At 39.9% G+C, this 21267-nt stretch overlaps 1 protein-coding gene across 1 annotated transcript in view; it reads left to right on the plus strand.

Moving 5' to 3' along the window:
- LOC107196395 (putative bifunctional UDP-N-acetylglucosamine transferase and deubiquitinase ALG13) overlaps window positions 1-17722 on the plus strand; it is a 150062-nt gene extending 132340 nt beyond the window's left edge. The window contains exons 4-5 of the mRNA XM_015596963.2: window positions 16483-16616; window positions 16723-17722. Coding sequence (XP_015452449.2) covers window positions 16483-16616; window positions 16723-16780 — 192 coding nt within the window. The 3' untranslated portion in view covers window positions 16781-17722. The remainder of the gene's footprint in view (window positions 1-16482; window positions 16617-16722) is intronic.
- The last annotated feature ends 3545 nt before the right edge of the window (window positions 17723-21267 follow it).

Below are 21267 nucleotides of genomic sequence, written 5' to 3' on the forward strand. Positions count from 1 at the left end.
AGACAGTGGGATATAGAGAGAAAGCTGAGAGGAGGAGTGTCCAGGAATCTCATCTGAGATTTCACTCATCAATCAGAGAGAAGACGGAAATGTTCAGTCATGCAAAGCCTCAGACTGTCATCTGTCCTTAGGCTATATCTGTGAAAATATTTGATGAACTAATATAACCAAATGAAAATTGAGCTAGTATAGACATTTCAAGACAGAGAAGAGGGATGAACAGTGAGTTTCACAAAATCTAGTTAGATATGCACTCATCAAAAAAAACTCTACAAATATGATGGCTTTTTTTTTTTTTTAAACCAAATTTATAAACAGGAAAACAGAGACTTAGAGCAGACTGGCACTCAGAATGGCAGAGGTGCGATTCAAGTTGAAGCAGTTTGAGTATAGAGCCCATGCTATTAATTATGTATCCATGTGACTTTCCTTGAATCCTTAGTGTCTTATCTGTATGGAGTGCTATGACAAAATGTCGCAGACTAGGTGGCTTAGTTCAGAGTGCCAGCATGACTGCAGGCTCCTGCCGTATCCTTGCCTGGCAGAAGGAGCAAGGGAGCTCTCTTTTATAAGGGCATTAATCTTATTCATGAGGGCTCTGCACTCATGGCCTCAGCTCCTCCCAAAGGCTCTATCTCCTAATACTATCACATTAAACATTAACATTTCAACATGTGAATTTGGGGAGGATACAAACATTCAGACCACAGCACTTGGGTCAGGGAGAACTGCTTAAGTAAACAAAACCAGGAAGTTGAGGAAAAAGACACATTTGTCAGCAAAAAGTGTTTGAGAAAAAATACCAAATACAGAGTCTAAAGATCAAAAATAGACAAGGAAACAAATATTTGTAACACATGACAGAACAAAATTGATATAGCTAAAATGATCAGACCAAAACATATAAAAAGTAAACAACTAAATAAAAAATGGGCAAAGTATATGAATAGGCCATTCACAGAAAAAGCAATGCAAATTACCAGTAACTTATAAAAATATACCTCACCTCATTTGTAATCTGGGTGGCACAAATTAAAACATCATTGGAATAAAATTTCCTACCCTTTGGGTTGGCTACATTTCAAAGCAGATATAATACCATTTGCCATATAACTGATAAAGACTGTTATATGTATATTTTCAGATGCTTATAGTTACAGTATAGATTTATATATTAATATAAATAATCTGGTAGTATCTATGAAAATTAAAAATATAGACATCCAGTAAACCCATTGGGGAATGCAGTTCTAAAGAAATCACAGCATATTACATTAAGACATTGGTGTACTGGTAAATGTCTAACCATAGACTCTCAAGAAAGGAATAGAAGAGGAAAGGAAGAAAGGAAAGAAGGGGAGGGCAGGATGGAAAGAATGTAGGAAAAGAAGGAAAAGAAAAGAAGAAAGAAAATCTTCATGACCAGGTTCAAGCTACTAGTATGCAGAGTTGGGAAAAATGCACATAGCTCTACCACACTGCTGCCTTAAGACATGTGCACATGAACCTCGATTGCTACATTGCTGTGATCCAATAATGCTGTTTTCTGTATTCTCTCTCTATTGTTAGACTTGTTTTAAAAAACAAAAAACAAAAAAACAAAAAAAACCAATACTTTTGTAATTTTTGACATTCTTATAGAAATTTTTGAAGAGCGGGTTTCATGAAGTGTTCTACAGTTACCCTATAAAGTCTTTCAGTATTTTAAGATCTGATTTATTGGATTCTGGAGTCTCAAACTCAGTCAAATGCTCCATGTCTGTTTCCACACCATCTCTTAGGCATTGTAAAGAGATCTGACAGCTCCATTAATAAAGGGACTCTTCAACACCCCAAGGTAGGCAAAGGAGTGGTAGATAACTTCATTGGACAGTCTATGTGTGGGTATGTTAAGGGAGCTGTCAGATTTCCTTTCAGGTTTGATTTCACTAGAATGCAAGTTCTGTGAAGGCATAGACTAGCCTGTCTTATTGTCCCAAGCTTCCAGAGGCTAGGACAATTCCTGGCACTTGGGAGTTACTGGATAAATCATTAATTAGCTAATAAATAAAGAAATAAACTTCCTCTTTGCCACATTCAAACCTTTTTGTTTGAAAACCACATTAATAGAAAAGTGACAGCAAAAGAGCTCCTTTTATGCTATGAATATTAGTTGTCTCTCTTTACCTTTGTTTGGCTTTTTCTTTCCTTGAGTTTAAGAGAGGACTCAGAGGAAAAAGGAGCTTGTGTTTCTAAAAAAAAAAAACTGTGGTTCTTTGTGTTAGCCTTTCTGACACTGTGTGCATCCTTCACATTGCACTTTTTTTTCGGGCTTTGTACTCACCCTTTGAAAATATAAGCTCATCGGAGAGCTTTCTGTGCAGCCACTTGATAATTTTTATTATCATTTAAAAATCTATTCCTGTTATGTTCATTTGGATCTTTATGACAGTATTATCAGAATTTCCCCTTTTCATAATCTCTTGCCTCATTTCAGCTGTCTTTTTAATTTCTCAAGCTGTGTTGTCATGGTTCTATTTGTTTTGGTCTGATAAACAAAGAACTTATGGTTTCCCAGCACCCTGAGCCTACTGGACATGGGTGTCACTAGGTATTGGATTGTTTTCCTCAGTTTTATACCTATCTTTGTTCCTCACCTCAAAAGCCCTTGGGCTGTAGTCTATGGGAGAGACATTTTCCTGTCCCTTCACGGTTTAATGATGTAGGTAGTGTTTGCTGAATGCCCACTCTGTCTGTCTGAGTTAGTATGGCCTATTTTATTATAAGCTCCTAGAAAATAACAAATGTCAAAGTATCTAATATATTGCAGTTCCTTTGAGCACTTAAATACTGTGTGTATGTGTGGTGCATATGTGTAAAGAAAATATTTACATGTTTCTAAAGAAAAAGGTCTGAAATAGATTGGTATTTAAGTCATTCCAAGTCCTTTTAAAATAGTATAGTATCTGTGAGCTGTGTGCGTGAGCTCATCAGGGCAGCAGCTATGGAGGATTATGGACTAAGTCATAGAATAATGTACAGAGTGGCTCCTTTTCCAAATTAGAAATTTGTTAAAAAGGGTTCACAAAATTTGTCATATCTGTAGGCTGCCTGTTTTATCCTTTTTGCAAAGGCCATGAAGAGAAGAAGAAGCAGGAAACTTGGAAAGAGAGAAAGGGAATATTATGTGCTAACTAGTCTGGTTGACAGGAGAGATGCATTTTCTCTTAGTTTCAATGTTGTAGAAAGTGAAAACTTAAATATGAAGAAAGGCCACATGAGATTTAGGCACTTATAATGCTAGATAGTTGATTTTGAGCAAAGAACCCCACCCAAAGCATGTGTGTGTGTGTACATGTATATATGTGTATGCACACACACACTCACACAACAAACTTAGGATAGCATGCAGCCTCATTAAATTTGTTTTTAAAATCATGCTTAGTTTGAGTAGTAACTGATGACAATGTAAGGTTTATAAACATGGAACCTAATTTTACCTAGGAGTTCAAATTCCTTTTGCTATTGTTCTGTGTATTATTTGACTAAATATAAAGAAAGGTGATTGTTTTAATAATTAGGTATATTTTATGAAAAATACTTACCTAAGTAGAATGATTGTTTATAATTAAACGAATGGTTATAATCTGTTTTAGCCCTTGAACACATTGTTAAGACACCACTGCTCAACTTGCAACTGATTATTGGAATTGTACACAGTATTTAGGAAGAAATAAATAGCCTCGTTCTGTAAAGTCATGCCTATAAAATGACAGTAAACTTCATTGTAATTAGCTCTCACATTCTGATTAGGAACATATAAACCTGCCAAAGAAGCTTTGTCTTGAAATCCGTGGCCTAAACACTCTATTGTCTGAGGTCAGGGGACAGAACTTCAATGTCCAAGGAATCTGAGATTCTTCATTGAGTTACTTACTGCTTCACCTGCAAAAATGGTCATATTCTTTATCCCTTGCCAGATTCCCAAGGGAATATGAAGAATGAAGTCTTTAAAGCTCTACAGGATGTATATAAGTAATCATTTAATTGAATATATTCTCCATGGGTGGACAAATAGGCTGTATGTTTTGACAGGTTCCTTTTAATCTCTATTACCTATGATGGAAATGCATAAATCCCACTCTAACCAGCTCATATGATAATATCTTCAACAGGATCCTGATAGATCTGTTAACCTAGATGGATGTGATTTCTAACCAGTTTCATATTCCAGTTATGTACCAAACTAGAGGGCAAGGTGGATCCAGTTTGGGGTTTTCACTTTGTTAAGCATAATAATGAATTGATCTCTATTTTCTTACAAGGTTGAAGCATTTTAAAATGATGACCAGTTGTGAATTCAGGCCATAATTCAATTCAACATATTATTATGAGGACATCTACAAGTACAAGACATTCTACGAGGTGTTCACCAGAGGAAATGTTTCCAAATGCTAACAATATTTGGTCCCTTTTGTCAAAGAGCTTAAAATGTAATCTAGGAAGTGAAGGAATACGTATTAAATGCTAGTAAAAACAAATTGTGGTGAGGTAGCACATATTTCCAAGGAGAAATTAACGGTCTGCTAGAATCAGGGGTAAGTATAGAGAAGATGATTTGAGGCAAGCCTTGAGGACTTTAAAGTTTATTACTGTTGTTATTTCTGTAGTTTTAAAGCTAAGGACCTACCTAGGTAGAAATAAAAATGGCTACCCAAGATTGCCATATGTTGAATGAATGGGCCTTAGTTGGTCAGGTCAGTGCCTTACCCACGGTTAGTATTCAGTAAGTCTTTAAACAAGTGAGAGACTTGGAAAACATGAGAGAAGAAGCAAAAGGAGGGAACTTTGAGAGAAGGATCAAGACTCTCCATAGGTCTTCCAAGAGCCTGGTTAAATGGTGACACTTAACACAGACTTTCTGAATAGACTGATCTCACCATGGTAGCTATGGAGTCTGAATGTGAATTTGAAAGAGACAGGGAGATTTTAGAGCACTGGATCCTAATGGGAGAGAAGATATGAAGAATAGATGAGAATAAAGGAAATTGAGTGCAACAAATGAGAGAAACCAAGCAACGAACAGATTTCATCAAATCAGGCTCTGTTTTCAGGCTTACATTTAAAGGGAACTTCATGTGTTGGGGACTACCAGTTTTGCTGACTTTACAATGCTGTCTTTTGCCTTGGATTCCAAACATTTTATGCAGCTTTGCTTTCATAGAAGATAATGTTGAATTCCTGAGAATTTTACCTTGAGAGTGTTGATATACATAAGGCCTGTTTACCCAAACAGTGGCTTGGGATAATTTTGTTTGTCTACTAAATAGAATAACATTCTTTTCCTCAGGATATCAAACATATTACTGTTTGTGATCATGAGGCTGTAGGTTTCAGGACTGTCACAAGAAAAGAGAACAAAATTCTAATTTTATATAATGAATCAGAATGCAGGTTACTTTATACAGTAAGTTTTTTTTTTTAAGTAGTTGATCCTTTGGATTTTTTTGAAAAATGTAAATGATCCTTTATACTTTATATAATATAGAAAGTCTGTTAGAGTTTTTCCCTTTGCCCCTTCCCCCTTTATCAATAAATTAACACAGTTATATCAATTACATTAATCTTAACAAAACAGCAAAAATAGCAGCTTATGGTCAATATTGAATATATTGGTGAAACTAATAAAGAGAAAGAGCCCTTTGTGAGTCCAGAGTTAAGAAGAGACTAGAGCTTCATGGAAAATTTTACTGGTCAGGAATCAGGAAAACCTATTTGGTGATTCTAACTTTGCTACACACTAGCAGAGACTACCCTGTCTTTTTCTCTGGATCTCTGTGTTTTGTCAGTAAAATTTAGGATTTAAAGATGTGTTTCTTGGTTACAGATAATAGTACCAAAAAAACACTTACGAGTACTTACTCTTTGTCCCGCATGTGCTAAGCCCCTTGCTTGTTTTATCCCATTTAATTCAAATGACAGCTCTTTTGAGGTAGAATTATTATTATCTCAAATTTTCAGTTGAAGGAATAGAGATGTAGAGTATACCATGGTGTAATATACCAGGCATTGCACTGGGTGCTTTTCACATATTTTAGCCTATTTTAATGTAATTCTCATAACAGCCCTGCAATCTAGCTCCATTAGGGACTAAAGGAAATGGAATTCAGAAAGCAAAATGACTTGCCCACCTTCTATAAAAGCATGGCAGGTCCAGGATAAATATACAGATTTCCTGACTCCAAGGCTGGTACGCTTCTACTACACCCTGTTTACACTGAAACCATTGGAATCTAACTTTTTCCATGTGTATAATTTTTATCTGTAGAAGAAATATAGGAATTTGGCAACTTACAAGCCAAATCTGGCCTACAAATATGTCGTGTCTGTGTGCGTGGTAATTAAAAAATTTCGTAGTTGCCAACATTTTAATATGAGAAAGCTTTCCACAAATCATCTAGATTTCTGGATTCTCTTGAAAAATGGAAATATCTAATATCCCTAGGCCGTAATACCTCCATGACAAGTGACTCTTGGGACTGAATCATGTCCTCTCAAGTTTCACACAATGCCCACCCAGCCGTCCGCATTCGTCTGTGCTACCTCCAGGGCCTTTGTGTTCACATGAGTTTTGACTTCTGGATTAAATTAAATATCTACTTCTCCAAAATCAAGAAATTTAACGATTTGCCCTGTAGTAGCACAGCAAGTTGGTTATTCTGCTTCGCTTCCTCCATATGAAATATATGGGAATGAAAGTCCTAATGGTGTGGTTTCTCTTTTGCGAGGCTTCTATAGACAGAGCATTTCTCCAGAGTAAGTGACATTTTAAATCCAAGAAAGCCAGCCGAGTCATAATTGGTCCTGTCACCATTTGGGTTTGATGCCGGCACCTCATGTGTTTGCCCTGGTTGAGTAATCTGTTTGCATCTGGGTCGGCCACACACAGACAAATGTGAACTCTGTTTATATTCATTTCCTGCCTGGGAACTTGGTTCCTCCGGGTCACAGCTTTGGAAGGATTGATCGATTGGAAATTTACTGGTATAGACTTGGATGCAAAAACTTACTTGAACCTATTTTGGGAGCTGTGCTTGATATCCTTCCTTGGCTACAGCAAAGGGGACTTTCTCATTGACGGCTCCAGTGGATTAGAGCAATTGCACAAGCATCATGTCTGAATATGAGATATTCAGTGTAATCGACATTTAGTACAGTTGACTCTTGGAACAGCATGGGGGTTAGGGGTGCCAACCCTCAGGGCAGTTGAAAATCTGCATATAACTTTTGATTCTTCCAGAATAACTGTTGAGAGCCTACTGTTGACCAGAAGCCTTACTGATAACACAAATAGTGGATTAACATATATTTTGTATGTTATATGTATTATATACTGCACCTTTCCAATAAAGTAAACTAGAGAAAAATGTTATTAAGAAAATCATAAGGAAGAGAAAATACATTGAAAAAGGTCTGTGTAGAAGCGGACCCACACAGTTCAACCCCATGTTGTTAAGGGTCATCCGTATTTCTAGACAAGGCTATCGAATTCCAGAATTGTCTAAAGTTATATTCGTTAAGTAAGTACCCATTATATATCACCAGTACCTCTCAGTAATGAGCAAATTCCCTGTTATTTCTCTGGTGCCTCTCCCAGGCAAGTCAACAAGCTCCACTCCCAGAATTCCCGAGGAAAGATAGATTTACCACTGCTCCCCTGCTCCCCTGCCCGCTCTTTTTCTGTGAGAAGCAGTCTGCAAAGGGCCAAGAGGGAGGGGATCAAGCATAGTCTGCTATGTGCCTTGTCCTGGGACCAACCTCAGAGGATTCCTAGGGCCTCTTTCCCCATCGTGAGACTCTGGCAGAATCTGCAAATTGACATCAGTAGGCTGCATATGTAGCTTTCTGGATTCAAGATCTTGTTCCCAACCTCTGCCTTCAACCAGTGGATCACAGGTTAAAATGGGAGAGGAGTAAATTAGAAATTCCTGGAAGCCCTTTAGGAGGAGACTCATTGTCACCATCTTCATTGGGACACGATCCTTGGAACCCTGGGGGATGCCTAATCCAAGTTTGGCAGTACTGCAAGAAATCTTCTATTACAGTGAGCATCAAATTTTTTATTAGAAAATATAGTCACCTTAACTCAATCTCCAGCACTCTAGCATTATGAGACTTACAAACAGCTTTAGCTTTCGTGGAGTTTGTCCTTCAGCTGCTGAAGTCAAGCACATGTATAAAAATGTTCAAATAGGAGCTTATAGTCTTCATTGAGACACTCACCATCAGCACTGTAAAAAATACTCCACACAGTAAGTAATCCCTTGTCCACTCTTGATTTATAACACCTAGATACTGTCAAGGACAAATTTTGGGGTAAAAAGAAATAATTGCTTTAAAATTAAGGTGGGGGTGGTGTTAAACTGTCTTAGGAATGGATAGTAGGCAGAATTAGAATTGACTTCAAATAAGTCACCTTTTAATATTTAGCTACGTTAGACATTAATAAGAATACCCAGGAACCTTGTTTAATATTATAAAACTTGCTATAGGTTAAATGACCAATGATAAGCTCAATGCGAAGTTGAGCATAGTTTGAGATAGTATAGGATTAAGTGCTGAAGTCTTCCTTCTGTGTGGGTAAAATCGTCAGCAATGTGTGATGTCATTTTCATGCTATAATGGCGCTCATGCATGCAAAGAACCCAGAGAGTAAATAACCCTGACGGAATGCGTTTCCTTTTTTTCTTGTTGCCATCATTCTCTTTCAGTAGGCCTGTAGCTTTGAAGATGACTGTGAATTAAGCATTCTTTTGGCATATTTCTCACATGAGAGAACTTTCACAGTGAATTTCTCCCATATATAATGTGCAAAATACTTTTGAATTGACCACATCATCTAGAACTTCACTCTGAGCCTCAGTTGTTCTGGCTGTTGTATCTATTTTCAAAGTATTTCATGTAAATGATTATTTATGTATCCGGCTATCAAGTGAAGTCAGATGTTTCTATGTGGATGGTAACAGAAGTTAGAGAAAGATCGTGAGAATATGTTGGGTGTGCCGTTGTATTTGGTGCTTAGAGGTCTCTGGGTTTCATTGTGCTTCCCTTTCATGCCCTTCTTAATTCTGGCTTCTTTCTGGCCATATGACAGCTGTTTATTATTCTGTTTGCAATTCATTTCTGGATGAATTGCCCCTTGCTCTGTCTGCTTGTCATTGTTGTGGCTTTTTCAAGTTCCCATGTGAAGAAGGGGAAAAACCAGTCTGGGCTTTGTAAAGTGCTGGACTTTGTATTCAAATTAGAATTATTTTGAGAAAGCTGCTATAGAATTTAGGTTTCCTCAAACAGAAGGATTTATGTAAAGCCATATGTTGGTGTGCTTTCCACAGATAAAGGCTTAGCAATGTTCTTTTTAGAATCCCATAACGGGTGGGTGGCTACCTTCTGTGGGCAGGCCAGCCTGCCCTGTGCACCTGGAGCTGCTGCAGAGTCTCTGTGAGGTGCTAATGTATGATCTTCTCAGTGGCTATTCTTTCTTGAGGCACCAAGAGTCAACCGAAAGGATATTACAGTGAACTCGGTAAGCAGCCGAGGTGGGAGCGATCTGGTTAATGTGAAGTGATATGCTTAATCAATACTTTATCTGGATTGTCAGTTATGAAAGGCTTAGAAAATAATGCAACAAAATACTCAGTTCTGAAATAACACTGAGTGTCAGTTCACCTTTCTTTGATTCAGGAGGTCCTTTAGAATCTTTATATACTGGGGGAATAGTTAATAAAGATTCCAGCTCAAGAATGTCTGAAAAGCCAGCCTTTATCCTGTTTAGGAAGATAAATAAAGTCTCCTGAACCCAGGAGAGGGAAGAGAGTCCGAAACAAAGGTGGACATGTTTATAGTTAAAGGTATTAATATTCACCACTATATGCCTCTGCTAATGTCCCCCAAATCTTCACTTCGGGAATATAAGACGGGTCAAAGTAGGGCCTTCTCTTTACTGGTTTTGGTCTCTCACCTATTAGCAACTAGTTCTGTGATATACTTTGAAGTGCTTAATAAATCAGATGGCTACCAATTTTTAGCAAAGGCTCAGGATATTCTGGACAGGTCTCCCAGGAATGGACCTGATACTGGTTTATCTAGCACATCTAGCTCAGCGTGCCTCTGACCGGACTCTCACTCAGAAACGGGCTAAGAGAACATATCTGATGATGCAGCATCTCTCATCTTGTTGGCCTGTAGGGCTTAGCACATGCCACATGACTCTGGTGTCCTGACTTGGTGCCCCGTCTCAGTTCCAGGCTTCCGGGCTCATCCTTCAAAGGGTTGAAAAAAGCATCACAATTTCCTTCTCTTAGGAGCTTTCTCACCCTTGACAAGCCTGTGAGACAGACGAACCTGACCCCTTTGGCCTGTTGTCTGTCAGCTCTGATTGAATATTCACTCTGCAGAGTGTCATGTCAGACATCGTGGAAAATTATAGAAGAAGGAGGTGATGCACTCCTGGCCTTTGAACATCTTATCAACTTACAGGATAGACAGAACCAGCACAAAGCAAAATACACAAAAACTCAAATGTTAGTTAGCCAGACATATATTGTTTGTTATTTATCAATACAATTAACATAGTTTGAGAATACATATTCATATATATATGTATAACTATATGTGCATATAATTGAAGCTTTTGCTGAAAAGACTGAAGTGACTGGAGCTGGAAAAAAAGATCATTTTCTACTAAGTTTTAGTTTACCAGGAATGACCCTGAGACAAGGATTTGAGAGCAAGTAGTTTATTCAAGGAGTATAAGAAACACCAGTACGAGGAGAGGGAAAGGAAGTAAACGATGTGTTACTAAACCAGCTGAGGATGACTCTGGACACTGGGGCTCAAGCTTATGGGGAAATTCTGGGGAACAGCTAAGAACATGCAATCAAAATTACTCCCAAGACTCTATCAACCACGGTTGAAGACTCCTCTCAGGACAAGTTAATACCCAAATGCTCCTAGACTGCCATGCCCAGACAGTTTTTGGAGAAAAATCCTTGTGCGAAGAGATGAAGCTGATGGCAGTTGGAGCTTGGCCTTGGAAAGGCTGAGGGATAAGGGCAGAGCACCAACAGCCTCTGCTACATTTACAGGTGTTAATGAGAATCATGACTTGAAAGGAGACTAGGGTTTTGAACACTGAGGAAACCACTACCTATGAAGACCAAAATTAACAGTGGATGAAATTGAAGCCAGAAACTGTAGGCTTTCTTATACAAGTTGCTTGAAGGCATGTGGCTCACGTGGTACAGGGAAGAAGGTCCAGGCTATCAGCTGAAGTAGACTGAAGATTGGGGGGCATTTTAGTGTCTGAGGAGCCAGGTTGTGTTGGCTGCTCCAGCTCAGGATGCCCCCTGATCCAGCAGATATGCCTCCACTGCCGTTCACGATGGAACTAGCAGGCGGGTTAGCCACACCATGCATTGTGAGACAGTCACTGCTTCTGTGACATGAAGTCCTGGTTCATCCACAAGAATGATTTCAGAAGAGTGAGAACTGAATGTGATTGGAGATACTATGGATCAACATGTCCTTCCTTCAACTTGTCTGGATTGAAGAGGCAGATGGCAACCAAGAAGCAGCGAGGATTTCATCCTGGGTCTCCCACTGTATTTGCAAAGGATAAGACTGATGACATTAGGGGAGTGCGGGTAGGAGTGGACATAGTCGGTACCTCTAAAGTGGATTGTATTGTATTGTATTGTATTGTGTTGTGTTGTATTATGTACCTTCTCTAGAGAACTGGCAGTAGAGAAATTTAAGACTATCAAAGGTTGCAGCACCACAGAGAACGTATTCATCTGACATAGTTACTTGTTGCTATATTGCTACAGAAGTCCTGCACCCTAGGCTTTAGCAAATGACCTTGAAAGGACTCCCACGTGCTGATCTTTGTTATTGGAAACGTCCATGTGTTTACCTGACATTTAGCCGCCCTGGCAGATGTGCCCAGGAATGAGCTCAGAGGTTAATTACTCTCTAACATATCAAAGTATATGATTTGATGTGCTCTATTTCTTTTTTCTATCCTGCCTTTAGATACCGGGCAAAGGAGATCTATAATAGAACTATCAGGATCTGTTGATCATTTATTGATAGCTTTTATCTGGGAAAAACATATAGGACATGCTCATACATTCTTATATACACAGAAACAGAGTTTGTCCATGGAAGAGGAAAGAGTATATTAAGTTAGAGCCTGTAGCTACGCAAGTTACTTTAATAAGAATTAGTGTAAAAACTTATGTAGCGGAGGAAAAGGTTTTCTTTAACCTTTTTAAGGTCCCTGGCTGGGCCTGAAAATTAAACTGACAAAAAAACATACAGGTTCAGTTAATATAAATTTTATGTGTCATGGAGCCTTCATAAGGAAGCAAAGACCTGTGTAATGTTATGTGAAGTATGATAAAGAGTGGGCAGTCATGGAGGAATAGTCTGAGCTAGTGTAGTAACCTGGGGGAAACTTGGCAAGTCCTGTTAGGATTCTTCTTGGGGTCCCTTTGTCTTTGGAGATAAGGATGCTCCTTTTGTCTGGGTATAGGGAGAGCACCTCTCACATGAGGCTCTTATGGCCTATTTCAAAGTAAAAGGGTGACAGGAAGAAGAGGTCAGAGTGAGCTTTCTGCTTCTGCTGTTTTCTCAGACTCTTTCAGCTTAAAGTATTCAATATGCAAAAGTGGCATATTTGAGAGGTAGCATGTCCTGAACTCTATCACTGGTTAACCAGGTATTGGACAATCCAAGAGGTACAAAAAGGTACTGAGGTTCACAGAGGTAGTAAATTGTAGGATGCAGCTATACCTTTAGGGCTGGGAGAACAAAGGGAAGAAGTCAGAATAATGAAAACATAAATACTTGGATGATAGTCCTTGCAGAGAGGGATCCTAGACCTCCAAGGAGGATGCACTGGGCAGCTGGCTATGTTGGAGAAACTGATGCTGGGAGTGTAGAGAGACTGCAAAGTGGAGTCACTTGTTCTTACTGGAGCCAGTTGCTGCTCCCAGGGTGAAGAGTTGTCTCTGGGGCCATTCTGACAGAATGAAAAGCGAATAAGGAGCCAGTTACCCCTCCCGCTCCTGCCTCCAGTCAGGAGGTAGCACCCCCTACCTGCAGAAGTGTAATCTGGAGAGTCCTCTCCACAAAACCTCTAAAAAGGCAAGAGATAATTAAGATATAAACTAACAGAGAGAGAGCATACACATGTCCATAAGAGAGAGAAAGAGAGGGGGTGGGGGAGGGAAAGGTGCCCATTTGAGTGGGCTAGCAAGAACAAGCATGTATGCAACAGCTGGCTGGGATAAGGAGTGTTGTTCCTCAGTTATTGAAATAACCATAATAATAGCCTGTACATAAGAATTTGGTTCAGGGAGGAATAACATTAAGAGCCCTTATTTAGCCTGGGGTGGAGTGGTGATTAAGTTCCAAAGTCAGGGCATTAAGGGAAAATCACATGTAAACACTAGTGTCACACACTAGGACTCAGAGTCTATTGAGAAAACAGATTTGCGTCTCTCATTTCATGCTTATTCTGTGGCACACACATGCATACTGAGTAGAATGCAGGTGGAAAACCTCACCCCTGCCCTATTTATATTATTACTTTCCCTCTCACTCTTCTGCTCTCTCACCAGGCATGGAGAAAGGACTTCTAAGCGCTGTGTACGTTATCCACAACTTCACCTTAAACTGTACCAAGGGTGCGCTAAGCACTCTCTCATTTGCTTTATTACTTGATGATCACATTGACCCTAAAAATGGTATTATTATACTTCATTTACTGAAAAGCCATTAGATACACAGAGAAGTTTACTAATAGACACAGCTAGTGAATGACAAAATCTGGATTTCAAACTCGAGTATATCTTTCTCCAAAGCTTAAGCTCTATAATTAGCATAGCCCTGCTCCCTCCTTTGAAGGTTCTGTGGTGACTTCATACTGTGGGCAAAAATCATGCCATCCCCAACATCAAAATGAGGGGTGTACTTTAAGATATGATAGTCCTGAAGTGTCCAATATGGCAGCCACTGGACATGTGTGGCTATTTAATTAAAATTAAGTAAAATTTAAAATTCCGTTCTTTGGTCTCACTAGCCACATTTCAAGAGCTCAATAGCTACACGTCGCTAGTGAGTGTCATATTAGAACATGTCCATTCTTGCGGAAAGTTCTGCACTAGATGCAATGTGAATGAGAGCATGGCTCTAAAACTTAGTTAACAAACCTAGCTCAACACTTTACTAGTTGTACACTCAGGGGCAGATTACTTAGCCTCTCTGTACCTCAGTTGTCGGATCTGTAAAATAGGGGTAATCAAGGCAGCTCTCATAGCACTTGGATGGAAGTTAAATAAGACTATTTGTAAAGTTTTTAGCACAGTATCTGGAACCTCATGAGTTCTCAGTATGTGTTACCTAAAGGGGAAAAGGTCTCTTAGCTCTAACCCTAGGGAACCTTCTAAACACTCTACCATCTCCATCTACACCCTGATGTTTTTATTTGGGGAAGATGGAAAGGAGTTTAAAGCAGAGTAAAGAGTATCTTGATAATCTGCATTTGGAGTGCTTAATGGAGTCAAGGAATCCTGCATTAGTTCACACGATTACTTTATTTAACATACATTCCCGGAACTCATACTGTGCATCAGGTTCTGATCCAAGAACATAACACATACTCCCTCATTTAATTCTCCAAACAGGCCCATGTGGTAGGTATTCTCTACCTTCATTTTTAATATCCTCACATTTCTATACCCTCCACATTTATGGTTTATCTTGATAAGTCCTGCAGGAGTAGGGAGAGCAGAACAAAGATGAAAGAATAAGATTCTACTCTTAAGAAGAAAGTAGAAAAATAAATAACTGTAGCATGTACATTACCTTGGGCTAGATAACTTATGTGCATTATCTAATTTAATGTGCCTACGACATAGGTAATATTCTCATTTTATAGATGTGGAAAAAACCTAAAGAGATTATTAAAACTAGCTGAGCATCACGCAGCTAGTTCAGGGTGGGAGCTGGGATTCTGAGGCCCAATTCCAAATCCCATACATGTCATGTTGATATCTATTAATAGGGAGGATACCACTTTTGCACTTTTGTAGAGGTAAAAGAATATAGATACACTGCCTAGATGTTAAGAGAAAGAAGAGATTACTCCTAGCCGAGAGGGTCACGAAAGCCTCCTTTGAAGAGGTAGCATTCGAAAAGGAGCTTGGACATGGGTAGGATGTGGGAATGTGACATTGGGGGAAGAAGATTTCAGGCAGAGGGAGTAGCACAAACAAAGTCTCCGGCAGGACTAGGATACCATGAGTCTTTGCAATATGGGCCAAGTAGGTGGATCTGCCTGGGTGGGAAGGAGTGTTTTGTCACTAACATTGCTTAGAATTGCCAGTGCATGGTCATAGTAAAAAAAGGCAGACTGAGTTTTTAATTCTTAGTATTTTTTTTTTTATTGCTTTTAAGACAATGTGCACGCTTTATTTATTATGTGTGCCCAGGACAGACCACTCTCACCAGCCCCTACCCATTGGTACGCCACTGGTAGCTGGCTTTGTTGGGATAAGTTTCTCTCAAATGCCTTTCTCTCTCTGCCCCTCTTAGAGGCACTGCAATCTCCTCTGATTCTCAGTCTGTGTTCTTCACTAGTATGCTACCCATCCCAAGCTCTGGAAAGACAGGTTCTGTGAAGGACAAAGAGCAGCCCTGGGTCTTCCATGAGTTTGGGGAAAGGAGGGTCAGAAGTGGAGCCAGGTGTCTGTCACACTCCATTTCTGGAGTTCTACTCCAGGCAGCCCGACTGGGATAGAAACCTTCTCCAGGATTCGAATGATGCTTTAGAGCCAACCAGCAATGCTAGATTGACCCAAAGGGCATGGACCATGGGCCTGGAGGAATCTTCCTAGAGATTTTTCTCTTGGTGGGAAGTTGAGAGTTTGAAGTTGAAGATTGAAATCACTGAAGAGAAGACCAGGTGGTCGTTGATACCCCTCCTACCCCAGCCCCCAGCCCTCCCCTCTGACTACCACCCCAGGGCAAAGGAGAAAGAAGATCTCCTGCTAATTTTCAACTGCATTTTGCTCTCTGTTATGTAGTATTTCAGTGACAGGACCCACTCAGGAGAGTTGGGCGAGGCTGGCTGAGGTTCTCAAGGAGCTGAGTTATGAGGTCCGGTGCCCGCATGGCAGTGGAATGATGCTTCCTCACCTTTCAGACCTTTGAGACCTCAGGGTGGTCTTAGAAGTCACCTCAAGCCTCCCATCCAGGATACGACTGCCTGGGGGAATTCCAGGGAAAGGTAGCAGGTAGAGTATCCTTTCTGAGTTTTATTTCCTCTCGTCCTCCCTTCCCTCCTTTCTGTGCGTCTGTATTACTCTGTCGTGCCTCCTTCTCCTCAAGATTCCATAGACCAGTGATGCAGAGGTATTTATTTTATGTTCTTGTCAACAGAGATATCATGGACTGAAAGGTGATGGGTACCCCAATGCGCTCTCACTACAAGATCTCAAAGATTCCAAGCCACTGGCTGCTCCAAGCATAAAGCCACCGTTCTGGAGAGACGACAGGAAGCGAGCCTGGAGGAGGTGAGGAAACATCACTCTTCCCTCTGCCCTTGACTCCGTCGACCTTTAGCTATCAGCTGGTTGGGGCCCAGGCCTGATGGGCTTTCTCCTATATGTCCTTTCATAGGCTCCACTTTTTGGCCAGAGGACAGACCACCTCCTCAGGTGTCCTGGGGAGCTACTGAAAGACAGCAAGGAAGATGCTACTGGTTCCCAGGAAAGAAACACAGCAGCTGGACCCAAGAAGCACCCAGAGTGGAGCTCAAGCCCAGCACCCCTTCAGATGAAGCTCTCTGGGCTATGGTTCTGGATTGGACTGTCTTTGCTTTGCTATCATCTGCATAACACACAGTTCTGGATGCTTTTGATTGGTTGGCTTTCTTTCTTCTTCTTTTTTTTTATTCCCCCTGTCTTTTCTTTTTCTTCTCTTGGCTCTGGGAATTGTAAGAAAAGAATTACTTTAGAAAGTATAATTCTATTGCTGACATTAGGCTTGTTTATGACCAAATTCTGTCACCAGGGATTTTCTGCATTGCAATCCCCGGTTACCTCGTAAATGGGGCTGTGTGGTTTGATTTGTGTAGTACTGATCCTTAGATTAAGAATACATTTTTTTTGTCTTGCTTTCTTTTTTTTAAGTCTGGATCCAGGTAATAGCCTGAGTCACATTTGCTTAGCCTCTGGAGTGATCTCAATGTGATATCGCTTGGAGTTGAAATATAATCAAACATACATTATACCTGGGGTGCTTGCACACTATTTAATATATATGTTACGCTACAAAGAAACACAAACCTTATAGGTTGAAATTTAATTCCTGTTTGATCCTGCAGCTAGAATGGGGGAGAAATTAAATATCAAAAGTGGCTTTAAATACCCTGAATGGAAGCTAACTGACAGTAACTGGATGGTTTTGAAATGCCATTTTCTAAGGCAAAGCAGAAATTGGAGATCAACTGACCTCATCAACAGTGTTGCTCAGGTCTGTCTGTGGATCTGCTCATCTTGGAGGAATTAGAGAAGAGGGCATGCTTCTGCGTTTGGGTTTACAGAAACTGTGGTATTTATGACTTACGTTCTGTAACTGTGCCTGCCTTGTAATAAAACACCTTCAGCTTACTCAGCAACAAGGTCTCTGTCAATTTCCTGTAATACTGTGTCCTCGGAGGCTTCGTAAGAAAGTCCAGGGCAGACCTACAAGTGGTTGACTTGCTAAAGATCTCAGCTAGATGCCACCTTATTGCTCTTCAGAGATGTTACCAGAGCTACGTGTTGTTTACAAGTGGGGGGCGGTGTGCGTGGTCAGCTTCTCTACTCCTCATATTATTGTCAACTCTAGAAGTCTTTAGTCATGGCATGACCCTTTTAGGCTCGTATGTTACTGTAATCCCCTCTGATTTTTCTGAGATTCTAGGACAAGCCACAAACTCTCTGAACCTCAATTTCTGCATATATAAAATGGGGATAATGACGCTTTCTGTAGTTATGGTGATAAGTGCCTATAAAAGAATAGCACATGGACGGCAGTTTACACATTGTTAAACACACTGGGATGTGGCAGCACTCAGTAAATTGTTATTTGTGAATAAAGAATTGAAAGTACATTTTAATTTCTTATAGTTGAGCTTTGATTAAAAACACTGAGTAACCTCTGAGTAGCTTCTTAGGCCTCCAGCTTAAAGCCATTAAGGAAAAAAAAAAAATGAAGATTCATGGGACAGAAGTCAGGGGAAGGGAATCTGCCATTCCCTACTTTGGCCACATAGCCAGATACTTTAATTCCTCCTATGGAATTGGGCAGATGTTTTACCTCCTTCACAGAAATGACACTATTGCTTTTATAGAAAGTGAAATTTACCACACACATAGATGCATTTCATGCCTATTTACAACATTGAGTCTATGCCATCAGAGGCCAGGGGAGTCTCTCTGTAAATTCTGATGAAGAGGTCTTATTCACCGTGGGGTAGCATTAGAACCATCTGGGCCTTTCAGACTGTATCTGCCACTTTAGTACAAAGCACTTTTGAGAAAATTCCAGCACTCTCTACCACCACACCTGAGATTTCGGGATGACCAAATATGATGCAAAGACAAGAGTTAAAATAATTCATTTCCTATTGGGTGGCATATGAAGTAGTTGTTCTTTGATTGCCATAGGATGTATTATAGTCACACAAATATTAATCCTGGACTTCGAGCCATGCCTAGTAGGAAGAATATTTTCTACTGTCTGCCTTGAAGTCATTAAAATAGTAATAATAACACAGTAACAAGTAATAATTATTAAGTACTTAGTTTATGATGATTATTGAGCAAAACACTTTATAAGCACTCGCTTATTTAATTGTCACAACAATTGCATAAGGTGTGTACACTTAACTCTCATTACCTGGATGAGACATGAAATGGCTAGGTAATCGGGACAGGCCCCCCAGTTGGTGAGAGTCAGGACTGGGATGCAACAAGTCTTTCTGTCTCCAAAGCTTGGGCTCTTTCTCACTGTGCTCAGCTGCTTCATCACCCGGGTCCCAGTCCCTGTCTGCTTTTCTAGCTTCTAACTTTGAGCCTGACCTTTGGAATTTCATTACATATAACTTGGGACTATTAATTATCATCCTCTCCTGTCTGCTTCTACAATTATTGTCTAAGCTCTTGGCATATGTATGTCAACTAGTTGAAATCAATGTGAAAAGTAAGGATTTTACTTAAAAATTAGCATTTTTAAATATAAAAATAGACATCTGAATGGAGTCCAGGTTCAGCCTGCCTTAAGCTGAATTCTACTCCCATTTAGCATCACAATCAGGGAAGCCCTCCCTGGATGTGAATGTTGAGCCCAAGAGCTATCTCAAGGGTAAATGAGGGAGCGCCAACTAAAGGCGAAACAATATCAGATTCTTGAGCAAAATGACGCTGACCCTAACCTTAGCTTCTACAGTCTGTATCAAAGGCCCTAATTCAGGTCAGAGGAAAATAACCTCTTCTCACTTCTCACCAACACTTTGACCAGAAGGTGGTATTATCATGTCTGTTGAAGGACTGCAGGAGTTTAAAGCAGTTATATGTCTGCAGGAAGATTGTATCAGATCCAGCTGGCTCCTTGTCCATACTTCTAAGGCCTTTCTCTCGCTGTGGTACCATTGTGCATCTCAGGCCAGAAGTGCCGGAGTCTTTATTCTCCTCCCTTCTGAGACTAGCCCTCAACCAAGACTGAAGGAAGTTGGTCTATAAATACCCCAGCTCCCTCACCCTTTGGGTGGCCTGACTGAGGCATGCTCTTCATTGGTTCTGAGTCCCCCAGGGAGGTGACACTCTAGTTGCTCATGGTGGGAACTGGTTTATAAACCTGGTTTTGTTGGCTGCCTTTTCTTCCTTGTCTCATACCCTCACTTCTCAGCCAATATTTCCCGAGAGCACCACCCCAACAAGTAGTTAATTTGCATATAAATTCTTACATTAGGATCTGCTTTTTGAGGGAGCGCCAGTGAATTAAAGTTATAGAAATAATAATGTCCCAGAGAAGACACAGCAGTATCATTCAGGACTAAACAGTTTCTCACCTTGTCCTTCTATTGATACTTCTGCTATGTTAGGAACTGGAAAGGGGAGCTTATAAATCTGAGACCCACTTGTCAGAGAACAATTTCTTTCCTGTGCAACAAGCATCTCCAGAGGTTAAGAGATATTTTTCCTTTAAATGAAAGACTCGACAAACATGAGACTGGGCCAGAGTCACCTGATGGCATATTCAATTATAATTCACTGGCTAGAACAAGTAATTAAATATGAGGGGGTAATGGGAAAAGGAGAGGCACAAACCTAAAGGCCTCTTTCACCTTTCAAGGACTCCTATTTCCCTTTGAATAACTTCTGCTTCAATTAACATTGATTGAGCCCGCCTAAAGTGTCTGGCTCTTATCAAATTCCATTACAAGAGGCTCCAAAACACTCTCTGTCTATAAGCCTTTGTTGTGCCGGGACATTTTTGTAGGAATATTGAATATTGTGTGGAGTAGCTAACACATTGATCAGGACCATTACGCAAAAGGTTTGCTTCTTCTGGCATGGCAGTTCTGTAAACAAGAGGCCATCTTCGAAAATTCTCTAAATTCAAGTTATAATGCTCTGAAAACCATGTCAGACTGACCCACTACTGCTTTTAAAGATAAATATTGAAAATGTCAACCCTGTAAAGTAAGAAAATGTGCCTGAATCTTTGTTAGAGGCATCAAACACCTACTTTATTTTTACTGATGTTGCGAGGAGGCCACACAAGGAAACACACTTCCTGTATGGGTTCCCAGTAAGAACTTTGATGTTTATTTTATCAGAGAGGTAAATGGAATTATAATATGTACCAGAGTCTGCCTTATCTCTTTACTTCTCATTCTTTGCTAAGGTCTTGGAGAGTGAAGCTATATTTTATGCAAGATTAGGGCAAAATTCTTATTGGGAAAAAATCAGAGAATAACATTGTTTTTAGTATCTTAAATGACCGAGGACTTTTTATTGTAAGGAGAACCTTTTCATGCCCACATTTTAAATCTCAATTATTAATTTTCTTTCTAAACATTAACATGCTACTTTTGCCACTAATAAAACTTGCTTCATGAATCAAATCATCTTAAATATTTAAATCTGATTACAAATTTAAGTAGACAAATTCTCT

The sequence above is a fragment of the Pteropus alecto genome, unplaced genomic scaffold (genome assembly GCF_000325575.1).
Source record: "Pteropus alecto unplaced genomic scaffold, ASM32557v1 scaffold10, whole genome shotgun sequence".
NCBI classification, from domain to species: domain Eukaryota; kingdom Metazoa; phylum Chordata; class Mammalia; order Chiroptera; family Pteropodidae; genus Pteropus; species Pteropus alecto.